Source organism: Vespa mandarinia, chromosome 16 (assembly GCF_050613455.1).
Source record: "Vespa mandarinia isolate Hongniang chromosome 16, ASM5061345v1, whole genome shotgun sequence".
Classification (NCBI taxonomy): Eukaryota; Metazoa; Arthropoda; class Insecta; order Hymenoptera; family Vespidae; genus Vespa; species Vespa mandarinia.
In genome coordinates, this window is record NC_140825.1 from 815,001 (window position 1) to 828,696 (window position 13,696).

General features: G+C 33.6%; 2 protein-coding genes across 8 annotated transcripts in view; both read right to left on the reverse strand.

Annotated features, from left to right (window-relative positions):
* The window catches only part of Atg9 (autophagy-related protein 9), a 6,569-nt gene extending 3,489 nt beyond the window's left edge, over window positions 1-3,080 (reverse strand). Inside the window, exons 1-6 of one of the 6 annotated variants that reach the window (XM_085661813.1) lie at window positions 2,722-3,080; window positions 2,113-2,281; window positions 1,501-1,612; window positions 839-1,158; window positions 216-679; window positions 1-123 (exon numbers count right to left, since the gene is read on the reverse strand). The exon at window positions 1-123 is cut by the window's left edge and continues 62 nt beyond it. In XM_085661813.1, coding sequence (XP_085517939.1) covers window positions 1-123; window positions 216-679; window positions 839-1,158; window positions 1,501-1,554 — 961 coding nt within the window. In that variant the 5' untranslated portion in view covers window positions 1,555-1,612; window positions 2,113-2,281; window positions 2,722-3,080. The other 5 variants (XM_085661815.1, XM_085661814.1, XM_085661817.1 and 2 more) reach the window with 5 other exon arrangements.
* Window positions 3,081-3,225: 145 nt separating this feature from the next.
* LOC118442138 (uncharacterized) lies at window positions 3,226-12,877 on the reverse strand. 2 transcript variants are annotated; one of them, XM_035867370.2, is made up of 10 exons: window positions 12,724-12,877; window positions 9,675-9,760; window positions 9,143-9,476; window positions 8,863-9,049; window positions 8,579-8,616; window positions 8,288-8,488; window positions 7,751-8,075; window positions 6,954-7,585; window positions 6,173-6,887; window positions 3,226-5,752 (listed from the first exon to the last, which is right to left on the reverse strand). In XM_035867370.2, the coding sequence occupies exons 1-10, from the start codon at window positions 12,744-12,746 to the stop codon at window positions 5,339-5,341; spliced, it is 2,955 nt and encodes a 984-aa protein (XP_035723263.2). In that variant the 5' UTR covers window positions 12,747-12,877; the 3' UTR covers window positions 3,226-5,338. The 2 variants fall into 2 exon arrangements, with proteins under 2 accessions (XP_035723263.2, XP_035723262.2); XM_035867369.2 differs by having other exon boundaries at window positions 8,288-8,616.
* Window positions 12,878-13,696: the final 819 nt, after the last annotated feature.

The following is a 13,696-nucleotide window of genomic DNA, read 5'->3' on the forward strand; positions in this document are numbered from 1 at the left end:
AATTTGCTATTCCCACCCATAAAATGTGCTTCGATAATATTCGCGCCAGTTCCTGTCTCTTACATAGTTTTTTATAATCTTCCTTTAGGTGCCAATTATTTTCAAAAGGCGACCATGGCCCCCCTATGACGAAATGAACAAACAAAAAGGTCGTTGTTGAATTAATTATAATTTCTCCTTACTATAATCTTACACGTATGTGAATTACTACTTACAGAATAAGAGTAGTTCCATATTATATTTCAATCCTCTTGTCATAAAAATGACTTCACCGATAATAGGGACCTTAAGTCGCACAGGTAGCAGTGACTTGTTAATCATAGCCACCATATAATTTTTAAATCTTAATATCCTATGATATATATCTAATTCCGTGAGTTCTCTTTTATGAATACACATTTCCTGTTCTTTTTGAACTTCTCTTACTCTCTTTTGCACTTCGTGCCACGTTAAGTTATCCAAATCACAGTCTTCAATTTTTAATGCTATATTAAAGAATAATTTTATATCCCAAAACTGAGTAAGGTGATAAAGAACTTTAACGGCACGTAAAATCCAAAAAATAGCTGCTACTAAAATGCAAATCCACGTGAACAATCCCATAGAAGCTGTGCATTCTCCCGTTGACAATATGGCATCGTTGATCGATATTTTCTGCGGTTTGTTTATTATTTTATCTCTAAAGGATAAAAAGGATATAAAGATTTTGATAAGATAATAAATAGAAGAGAAATATCATTATCATATTGTATCATAAGAAATTCATAGTTTGACCATATATATATATATATATATATATATATATATATATATATATATATATATAAAATAAACCTACCTGAATAATACGGAATAATCGACACAATGAAAGAGAAATGTGGAAAAGGTGACTACGAAAATGAATTGTCCTAATTCAAAAACTTCTTGAAGCATCATGCATGCAAAGCCATGCTTTTGATGATAATGATACATTCTCGTAAAGAAAGAATCCAAATCTTCTATATGATTCCATCTCGCTTTGTTTCCCTCCGGTACCACATGTATCATTACACCTGATTCTTGAGGCGTTTCTTCACGTTCGTCGTCATCGTCACCGTCACCCTCGCCCTCGTCATAAGGCTCGAGCTGTTGATAGCTACCATCCAATACAGTTGTCATCTGTAAATGTTACGTGTAAGAAATTGATCTGTATAGTTAATAAATTAATCGTTAAATGAAATTTACATAGACGATATAGACAGTCATGATTAACGTGCCACAATATATAAAAATGACAGAAAGATCATTAAATAGACTATGAATTTCTCAGAATCATTACATTTACGATAATGGAAGACACTGTTTATTAATATTTTAACCATTGACAGTTTCTTCTATTTTATGTACGACAATAATATCAATATAAATATATTGATAATTGTAACAAAGAATACAATAACAAAAGATACATGCAAACATTTATATATGACATACGATCGAACCTTAGAGATGGAGCCTTACCGTTTTTGCTCTTCGGTTTGGCTCCACACAGGTAATGACGGTATCTCGTTTCATTCTTTCATGTCATTAAGCTTATTTAACTACTGGTGGAAAGTTGCTCCCAAATCTGCATCTAAAATGCAGATTATGAACCAAATATGTTAAGAGGAGGATAGAGACATGGCCATTAAGATGATGGCTTATTCATGGCCATGATTAATTGTGATGATTAATTTCTACTTAGGTTTTTGACAATAGTACATTAAAACAAAACTTCTTGTAGAAGATCTCGATACGATGCAATTTATAAATAACCATACGATTTTTGACGTGTTTCTAATGGCTAATATCAGCTGTAATAAAACTTCATAAACCTAATATTGCTAATGCTTTGCTAATAACAATGAGGAAAGATAAGAAAAAAGAAAAGAAAGGAGAAAGGGGGAATGGGGAGGGAGGGGGGAGAGAGAGAGAGAGAGAGAAGAAATAATTTTGATGAAAGAAGGAAAAAAGAAATAAAATATACGACGATAGCAAAAGGAATTGAAATGCTTGGAGTCAATGGACTAACCACGAGTCAAGCTATTTTATTATACCTAATGCTAATGCTATCGTATTTAACAGCAAAGTCACCTTTATAAACACGATAGACTCTATCGCTCATTTGACCAATAGCTTATCCATGCTCCTACTTTTTGATTTGCAAAGAAGACAATATCATCGGTCCTTCTTCCTCCTCTCATGATGTTTATTTTCTTAATGTAAATGTACAAACAGGTAGGCTATTTTGTCTTGTCAAAGTCTGTAATCGAAAATGTAAATGACTGAAGCAGCAAGAAGAAAGAAAATACTCTTGGAGAGATGTTTCGAAGAAATGCTTTATTGCAATACCCATTTGATCAAAACGATAACGATCGGAGAACAAAGAAAATAAATGGATTTAGGATTATCATGTTGAAGATGTCGAAACTGGGAAACGCTCGATGCATCGTTTCTCCGAAATTTGTCGATTAGAATAAAAAAAAAGCTATAATCTCGTAGGATTTCCAATCGAAAAGAATAAAATATCAGGCTATAACCTCACGTTGTTCCTTGGATCGTCGCTACGTCTTAATATTAACGTGTGACCTTTATCTCGACGAAAATAGATACGTTGAAAAATGTTGAAACGAAATTGACGCGTATGTTTGGTAACACAGCTGATCTTCATAAACAAAGCGTGTAAGCAGCTATTCCTCGTACCTTACTCGACGTCTTTCCGAGCTGCTTTCCTCGAGAGCTGACAAGTGCTTTATTCACATCGAGCAGATCCCTCGTGAATCGACACTTACATGTTGACCGACTCTTAATGTATTCTTCACCACTAATTTAGACATTTGATCGTTAAGAATGCTTAGCTCCGTCCTTCGACTTCACCATCTTTGCTGACGCTTTCTTTTATTTGTAGTTCACTTTGAACCATTCGCCGCGAACCTAACGGTAGAATGAGGAACTATTACTCATTGCCGCGCCATTGTTCTACCAATGAGAATTCATCGAGTTGATATGAAAGATTTCATTCTTATCTTCCGTATAGATACTCGAATATATATGTTTCGTATATACATATACGTATATTCGATGATATTGAAAATTGACAATTAACGATTAACAATTAAATATTTAATTTTTTTTCATTCAATAATTAAATGTTAATCGTATATCTTCGATTATTAATTCGATCAATGAAATTAATTTCTTTTTTTTCTCTATATGTATTTTTCTTCTTTTATACAGAATAATCAAGTAACACTGCTAATCATTGACGAATCTTTTCATAGATTCGTAGATACGCACATTGACGTTGAAATACTTTGTGGACACGCTGCTGTGAATTATTCACGCATTAATTGTTAAACTATTTTTAAAATCACCATTGAAAAAAAAAAAAAAGAAAGACAAAAGAATTTTCGATCAGTTTACATCCTGGTAAAACTATTATCATCTAATTCCTATCGTTTTTATTAATATTAATTTTCTTAGTTCACGACGACGGATATAATTCACAATCGTTTATTGTTAAATAAGTAATTTAATTATTTTAATATATGATTACACACACACATTATGAAAATTTAATCATTATTCCGATTAATAATGAAAGATTTTAATCGTAATCGTTTATCTTTAAATCAAATTGAATATTACCCAACACTTGCTCGAGTATCACGGTAGTTTAAATGTTGGAGAAAGTTTTTGTAATCTATCATCTTTTACGTATTAAAATACGCGTATATATATATATATGTACGCGTGTGCGTGCGTTATTTCTGAAAGTATTACCTTAAAGAAACACTTTTCTCTTTTTAATTATGTACGGAACATACGAGTTTGATATATACATACGCATACATATATGTATATATCTAACACGCGTAAATAATAGTTTACATAGATTTAATAGCAATATTTACAGAGTATTCTCATGGAACATGGCTTACAAAAGTATTGTATTGCTGAAGGGGAGGAGGCCGGGACGAGGGGTAGGCGCACGTAATTTTCTTTTCCGCTTCTTTTTTTTTTTTTTTTTTTTTTCATTTACTATGCGTGTTAATGTTACACGCTTTCGTTAATCATTTATAGCGCGAATTACAGCATGACCACACGAGCGTAGATTATCAAAATATTATACGTATTAATAATACGCGTCGGATGGAATAGTAAAGAGCTCGCCTTTATCGTTGATATCTTACGAATGTATGTTATGTGCGTGTCTTTATGCGTGTATATGTGTGCGTTATATATGCGACACGTTTTTTTAATTCGTGATGTTGATTATACATAACGATGAGGTCATTTCGAATGAAAAAGAAACAAAAAAAGAAATGATTTATAAGTAATATGTATATAAAAAAAAAAAAAGAAACAACAAAGTTGTAAAGGTCATCTTTGCTGTGTTACATGTCGTTTGACCTCTTAACTTTGATATTCAAATAAGCACGATATATTTCTATCTCTGTGTTTAACGCGTGTCTGTATATGCGTGTGTGTGTGTGTGTGCGTATGTGCATGTGTATGTGTACGTGTTTATGTCTGCACACGTTGAAGATACGACAGTAGGGAATGGATAAATAGTTTTACAAATAGGCGCCCACGATCGATTGAATTCCTCTATCGAGTTGAACAAAAAGGTGCAGCGAATGTCTAAGAACCTATAAAGGTTACTGGATGCTCTATCCTATCTTTTTAGAAAAAAAAAAGAAAAAAAAAGAAACGAGAAGATGGTTAGAGTTATTGCATTAAACGAATTGCACGATAGGAAACGAATGAAACGTTTATCTTAGGAATGATTTTCATCTTTCAACTATATATAATCAGATAAATTATAAAATGGCTTAACCTCGTCGCTCGTCGATAACATCGATTATATTATTTTAAATGACTTGTTACGAAACTTAAGTTAGAGGGGTTTCGTAAAGCTTCGAAAGAAAAAGAAAAAAAAAAAAAGAAAAAAGAAAAAAAAAGGAGAAATAACAATGTAGCTACCATCTTGGTGTTTCCGTCCAAGTAGCGATCGATCTAAATAATTAATTGAAGAAAAAAACAAAAAGAAAAGATAAAAAAAAAGACAATTAATATGCTTGGACCAAAAGCAAGAGCTCGATGATTGTTACGGGAATAATTAATATATAATACATATCGATAATACATATATGTATGTAATGATTTAGATTTAATCGATGATTTTTATCGATCATATTTCTCGCTACTTGGATCGTCGTCTCGTTAACAGCGCGATATTAGATATATCGTCGTTGCTATTGTTATCATCATCATCATCATCATCATCTTCATCGTTATCATCGATTGTCTGGGATATCTACTCTCGAGAGACTATTTGACCTGGACGTCTTGGTGCTATCCTACGTCTCGATGCAAGCAAACCACCGAAACCTCTAGTTTCTTCGTGTTTTGTACTGGCAGCCGTGCTGGACTCAGCCGAACTCGAAGATTCTGTCGCTTGTTCGTTATCGGCAGAGACCGCACCAGCCGATCCAGTCTCCTCTTCAGAAGTTTCTTCTTGACTATTTGTCTGTTGAATAACTGGTGGTGCCTCCGTTACGGTTGGTTTTCTACGCGGTAATAAAGGTGAACGTCTCGAAGCTGCAACCGGCGATGGCCCCTTAGTCGTTGCTTTTGGATGTATCTGAAGTCGATTTCTGTTTCTGAGTTTGTTTAATGGATTGACCGTCGTTGGTTTTAATGCCAACGGAGGATTCGTCTCAGCAGGCGCCTACGTGACGACAATAATTCGTTCTTAGAATGTGAAGTTTATATCATATTTATTTCTCTCTCTTTCTCTCTCTCTTCTAAGAAATAGTTAACTCTCTTTCGTGACTGGCGACGTTTAAGAAGGTCGAAAGATTAAAAGTGTTCGAGAGTCTCTTCGCCGATGACATTTCGAAAGGCCATCCAGTGAAAGTCGACTCGAGAGAGAAAGAGAGAGAGAGAGAGAGAGAGAGAGAGAGAGAGAGAGAGAACTTTGTGTTGGATAATGACATCATCGTCTTATATATTCTTATATTTAATCTTTGTCCAATATCTCGTGATTCTCTCGAGAATATCAAGTAATCTCGAAAAATAAAACAAAGAGACTATGTCGACGATGAAATTCATTAATATACTCGAAAATTAAATCTAATTATCAACTAACCTCATGTGTTTCTTCCTCAGTCCCTTCTCCAGCTGGCTCTTCGACAGATCCTTCGGCTACTTCCTCTGGTGCACTGGTCGTAGATGTACCTAGAGTTGTAGCTTGGCCTGGTTTCTGTCTTAAATTCAATCTTCCAGCCGGTGGTCTAACTATAGGTAATCTACCTGGTCCTCCGATACTTCCAGATCCTGGTAGTCTCGAACGTACAGCAGGTTTTAATGGCGACAATGACACTGTACTGACAGTTGCACTTTCTGCTGTTGGACTTTGTCCATTTTCTTCTTGACTGTCTTCACCGGATTGACTGGTGGTCGATGGGGCTGTGGTAGGTCTTCCACGTTTTCGATTGATGTTCAGTTTGTTGAAAGAAGGACGTGAGATTCCTGATGGTCCGGCTGAAGAAGCGCCATTATTACTGGCACTACTGGTGCCAGTGGTAGGTGATGACGTCGTCGAGACACTTCGAGAACCAACCGTACTACGGAATCTTCCACGAGACGAACTACTAGGCTTCTCAGCTGCCACAGAACCTACTGATTCCTTCTGAACAGCGTCCTCCTCGACCGGCTGTTGTTGTGACGTCTTTTGACCAGGTCTTGGTCTTTTAAATCCACTACCGTTTGATGATCCTCCGAAACGATTTCGTGTTCTCTGCGTCGGCTCTACCGACGATGCTTCCGTCGTACTCGTTGGATTACCATTACTCGACTTAAATCTAAATATCGAAAAGAAACGTTAATGAAGTTGATATTAATAAATTATCGAGTAAATTTTTACCGACCTATTTCTATTTCCAACTCCACCACCTGATACTCCAGGACGACGGAATTTGCCTCTGCCAATTGGACTTGATACAGTGGTAGTAGGAGCTTCTGTCGTCGTAGTTGTCGTGGTAGGTTCAGTGGTAGTCGTTGTTGTAGTAGGTGTTGTAGTACTCGTCGTCGTCGTCGTCGTTGTTGTCGTCGTTGTAGTCGTACTTGTTGTACTTATAGATGTAGTACCAATCGTAGGATCGGTCGAACCTGCTGTTGTCCCAGAAAAGTCAGTCGTTGTAGGTAATAAATCTGTCGAGCCATCATCTTCAGAAATGATCGAAGTCGTGGAATCAATCGATTCGTTCGTTTCATTTCCAGGCATGTCTACTAAGTTGGTTTGACCTTGTAAAAATGCATAAAGATCCAGAGCTATTTTGTCCATTGCTGAAGGATACTCGGTTGTCATAGCAGTTTCGGTAGTAATTGCATTTGTACTGGTGTATGCCGGTGAAGATAAATCCGTTTCTTCGGATCCTTCTTTTTCTTCAATCGACGTTTTCTCTTTGGAAATTTCAAGGGATGGGACACTTTCTTCGTCCGCTTCTTCTTCCTCGCTGGACACTTTAGAGGATTGATCTTTGTTCAATTCTAATTCAGCCTGAGAAAAAATCAAATAGAAGTATTTATTTCTTTTTTTTATGATAAAGATTGAAATTTTACTTGCCGAAAGTCAATTCGTATGGTTTAATTCTTTTTCTTTTTTTTTTTTTTTATTATTAATATCCTCATTATCATTGTTTATAAATCGTATCGTCAGTCATACCTCAGGAATGGTAGTAACAGGACGTCTTCTGGATAAAGGTGTAACAGGCGGTGGATTCTCAGAGACATCTTCGATATCTAGAGGTTCTTGAATCCTATGTCTTCCACGTCCTCTTGTAGTCACCGTTTTCTCTTCTGTACCTGTATCTTCGTTAGGTGTCACACCGAGAAATCTTACCGGTCCTTTAGGCAAAACCTGAGGAAATTCTGGTCCTTCCTGATGAGTTCGAAAACTACTGGAATCAACGAGATCTAAACCAGGTCTTGGACGATTTCCACGTGATCTAGTTGCTTCCGTTGTGCCTGTATTGTGATTCGATCGTGATCTACGAACACATAGAGATCCATCTACTAAGTATCCTCAAATTATTAGATTTTTCATATTGGTCATTTGCAATTTATCAAATTAAATAATAAATCTATCATCAGTTAAAATGTCGAATGGGCTAAAAGTTTCCAAGTGATAGAAAAAGTCAATGAGTCCTTTTCAAGAAAATTCGAGCTCGTAACTTTTTTTACAAAAATTGATTCAATTTACCTCGGTGGAAATCTGGTATTAGCTGGTAATCTTTCCTCAGAGACATCGTCCGTTTCAACGAGTTGCCTTCCCCTGTTCCCATTTCTATTTGGAATGACCTCATTGCTAGCTGGTTCAACCGTGCTGCTGCTTCTATCAACCGCGCTGTATTTGCTTCTGTTGTTTCCGCTTTGACCGACTCTCCTTGGGGATGACGTTGTTCTAGAATTTACGTCGTAATTGTTCGTCACTTCTGTACCGGACGTACCAGCTTTATTTTCATCCTCCTCGTCGTAATAATAATACACATACTCGTATTCGTAATCCTTTCCATTAGGTCCTTTCTTCACCTATACCAAAGAAAGATAGAGAAAGAGAGAGAGAAAGAAAAAGAGAGAGAGAGAGAGAAAGAAAGAAAGAGAGAAAGAGAGAAAGAAAGAAAGAGAAAGAGAGAGAAGGAGAGAGAGAGAGAGAGAGAGAGAGAGAGAATGATCGAATGATTGAAATATACGTTATCAAATGTTAACATTAATTTATATATTTGAATAGGTGTAAATTGAAAATAAATTGTTTTTTTCATCTATTACAATATTTACCTGAATACGGGAATTTGTACCAGCTGGTACCAGACTGACGTCACTCAAATCATCGAAATGCCTATCGGAGAAGGAAGCATAAGCATCCTTGCCATCCTGACGAATAATATTAACAGGGACGAAATCGAACGAACGAGTTTCTCGTGACGTTGTTAAAATTGGCATCATTGTGGTTGGGTATTCGTTACTGAAACATAATTCGTTCGATTCGTTTAATCCTTTAATATTAAACTTAATAGATTTATATTCGAATAATTTTTAAAGATTAAATTAAATTTACCTGACATAAACTCCTGGAAGAATCGAATCTTTTTGACGATTGACAGTCGTTCGATGTGAATCAACTTTCTTGATACCATCTTCTTCTAAAACGCCAGTATTACTAAAATTTTCAAGTTCGACGCGAGCTTGCCTCTTCGTTTCTAATTTATCCAATCCATCGTCATTAGTAGGATCTAATGTCTCAGTCCCTTTGCTATCCGAATATTCCAATTTCAAATTAACTTTTTTCAAATTTTTCGTATCTTTCGAAATCGTCTTCTTCTCGTCGATACTTTCTTCATCGTCAATAGGCCTTACCAAGTCGTCTGGTATTTTATGTGACGTTATGAACTCTGAAATATGAACATTCTTTTTTTTTCTCTCTCTTTCTCTCTCTCTCTCTCTCTCTCTCTCTCTCTATCTCTCTCTATCTCTCTCTTTTTCTTTTGCTCTCTCCTTCTCCTTTTTTTTTTTTTTTTTTTTTTTAATTTCCTCTTACTAACTCTTACGAACTTTGACATTTCTTTTTTTTGTTTCAATATTTTTATTACCTTCGATTGGTACCAATGTTTTTGTATCTCCTTGTTTGCTTCCGGACGTCTTCGACGCTTGACCGTGTGCAATAATGCAGCATATTCTATGAAAAATTACTATAATTATTATATAAATATATTACTATAATTAAGACTGTGATTAAGAATACATGTATATATATATATACATAGATAGATGGATAAATAGATCGATAATATTAAATATATATTAGGAAAGATGAAGGGAGAAAGAGAGAGACCGGATGCAAAACGGAATGCTCGTAGTTAATGTACTGAGAATGACGGCATAGTGATCGACACGACACATAGTGAAAGTTTAGTTCAGCTTTTGCCACAGGCTGCATCAGAAAGGCCACGTTCTCTCTAAGAGAATTTCTTCTTTACGAATTCAACCGTGTCTTCTATTCTTTCTTTTTTTTATTTTTTTTTTAAATGTCTTATTTTATTTTATTGTAGTCTTTTTTATTTATTATTGATTTATCTCTATTTCTCTCTCTCTATTTTTTTCTCTCACTCTCTCTCTCTCTCTCTCTTTCTCTTTTATCTTGTTGAAAGATATGATGCGAATTGTTCATAATTTTGGTTCCATCGTAAAACGAAATTAATTAAAGTAGATTGGAAGAGAATTCCTGTAATTGGAGTAGAAAGCGAAGGTCTTTCGTAAATTCGTCCTCGTCCTCAATTTAATCTCAAGGTCTTTCGGATGAACGACTTTTGTGAATTTAATTTGGATCATTTGGAACAATCTATATATATATAGGTGTATATAAAAGTATATATATATATATATATATATATATATATATATATATATATATATATGTATATATATACCTATATATAGTGTAATAGATGCTGTAATAAATGGTATTAATATACTAATTATTTCTATACTATTTTAATAGTATTATATCAATAGTATTATAATAACTCTTTTAATATATATTAGAGTATACTATTAATGTAATAAATTAATAAATATAGATATACATACATATACTTAATCATTTCATATATATATATATATATATGTGTGTGTAAATAGAATTCTGACAAATCAAATGATAGATAAAAATGACTGAGGATCAAGTATCTTTCGCCAATCGATATTGCATTTACAAGGTCGATCGGTTACGATCGATTTCTTTGTTCGCTATCGTTCGACGAAGGATAGCAACTCGCTAAATTAGCCCTTGTGTCTTTTAACTTTTCGGCAAGGTCCTTAATAAAAAAAAAAAATAAATAAAAAAAAAAGAAGGAACAAACAAACAAAAAGAAAACAGAATTAACGGAACAGAAAAAGAGAATCTGTATATATGTCGTGTTCATTTACTAAGTCAATCAATCTTCTAATAATCTACTAGAATCTATCTAATATGAAAAATGACTTGCTAAAAGTACGTTTGTAAAAGTTTATAATTATTTGTATATATATATATATATATATATATATATATATGTATATATCTATGTGTATGTATCTATGCGTTAGAAACATGACGAAAAGTGTTTGCGACACTCGTTAAACCACTCGCTGTTGTCCGATTCAGTCGTTCCGTCTGGCCGATTCTTCCGGTTCGCAAAGAGCTCGTGTACCTTCGCGTTTTAGAACGCATATATATATATATATATAGCAGGTGGAAATACTAGTTTTATTATTATACCATATGCTTTTTCTCTATCATGATGTTAGAATGATTATGAATTATTATAATATGAAGGGAAATAAATAATAACATTTAAATCGAATTATTATAAATTATTGTAACGTATTATATTATTATTAGATTCTAATTTACTATGGATATTTCAAAATAGATATATATATATAACGTATATGGAAATATATATATATATACTGTGAAATCGTATGGGAGAAAGCTGTAGCTTCTATTATAAACATACATATAACTATCTATGTACACGAGAGTATACTCTCTTCACATGAATATTTCCAGTGACACGAAACCGTTAACTTACATAAGTTATAATATTACCACATTGAAGTGAGTCTTCGATAAGACTTAGGTAAGTAATTGTCTATGTATTATCATGCGTGTGCGTGATATATGTATATATATATGTGTTTGTGAATTCATATGTGTGAGTCTCATTGTTGTGATAATAAAAAATATATTACTGAGATTAATTGACTATGTAATGAATATCTTGTAAAAATAAGATATATTTTATTTATTTTATTAGTTAATTTTCTTTTCAGACGTAAGATAATATTTTACCAGTACGATCTGTCTGTGTTACCAACAACTTTCTTTTCAGTACTGTCTCGGTACATATGGTCGTTTCGATCATCGAATTGATCTCAATTTATATGAAAATATTTTTAAATTGAAAATATATGTGTATATATATATATATTTGTTTTTTTTTTTTAATTTTATAATTATCGAATCTATTTTTTTCTTTACTTTTATTTTTTTATTTTCTTTCATCATTTTGCTCGTACATATGGTCGTTTTAATCACAACGAAAAAAATCAATTCCAATTGGACGAATGATCTTTTGAAATCATTTTCTAAACTTTATTTTCTCATCAAATGAAATTGATTTAAGTTTCCACATAAAACAATCAATTACTTTACATTCTAATTTCTCTTATTTCTTACTTAAGATCTATCAATCGAGACGCCATAATAATTTAGGACAGAAACGACGTTCTCCGTTTCGATTCGATACGATCGACCAAACGTTCGATTATTTTCCTCTCGAAACGTGAATACCTAATCAACCTTTCACTTTGTAAAACTTGTCCGAAAGTGAAATAGACATATATTTTTTTTTAAATTTTCGTCACTCACACACAGGAACATACGCATATATATATATATATATATATATATATATATATATATATACAGGTAAAGATACACTCGAGATGAAAAATGAGAAGGAGTGAGGATTAAAATATAAAAAAGAAAAAAAAAAAAGTAAAAAAAAAAAAAAAAAAAAAAAGAAAAAAGAAAACAAACAAAATTAAAATGAGAAAATTTCATATCCGAAGGCACCGAATCATCGTCGTACTCACAAAAGAACGTTTATCAGCCACATGTCTGCACAGCACACTTTCTTCTTTCTCCTTTTACTTTCTTCTTCCTTTTCTTTCTCACAAATCTCTTAACAATTTGTTTCGTTATTTTCTTTTTTTTCCTTTTTCTTTTTTTTTTTAGATAAATGCTATATAATTTTTTTTAATTATATTCTTCCAACATATGTATGTATGTATGTATATATATATATGTATATATATGTATATATACATATATATTTTATTTTTTAAGTCAATGAGGTCTTTTGAAAACACTCCTTCGTATATATCCCGTTTTCTTTCCTTTTTCTTTTCTTTCTTTTCTTTTTTTTTTTTTTTTTTTTTTTTTTTTTTGGCGTCTTCGTCACCGTACAACACACGCGATCATCGCTGTTATCTCTCGATCGAGATCATTAGCGAGATATTTGATTTGTTTTCCTCTTTGTTTCGTCTCTGTCGTTGAGTACGCGCGACTTCGACGTACGGCTCGCGAAAGAAAACGAATGATTTTCTCGTGGAGATCTTGGATCATACACGCGCGCACATACACGCACACACACACACACAACATACACAAATAAACAAACACACACACATACACTCGAGATAGATAGATAGAGAGAAAGAGAGAGAGAGAGAGAGAGAGAGAGAGAGAGAAAGAGAGAGAGAGAGATAGATAGAGGGAAAGGAGAGAGGAGGGAGAAAAGTGAAAAAAGAGTGAGAAAGGGGAAGGGAAATATAATAGTGATGATGATGATAATAATAATAATAATAATAATAATAATAATAGTAATAATAATAATAATAATAAAAAAAGAAAGAAAGAAAGAAAGAAAGATACGTTCAGTCTCGGAGTAAAAGTAAGAGGTAGTCGGAGAACGTGGTGGTGAGGGTATGAGAACGGCGGCAAAGGCAGACCTCTACTTATACGACACCCACCACGGCCACCTGGATACACCCCACCAGTGCAATG

Coding starts and splice junctions, on each gene's coding strand:
- LOC118442138 (XM_035867369.2), bottom strand. CDS start 12,746: ATGTGGCTGATAAACGTTCTTTT. Junction 9,761..12,723: donor TGGCTGATAAACGTTCTTTT/GTGAGTACGACG, acceptor AATTTTTCATAG/AATATGCTGCATTATTGCAC. Junction 9,477..9,674: donor AACATTGGTACCAATCGAAG/GTAATAAAAATA, acceptor TTCATATTTCAG/AGTTCATAACGTCACATAAA.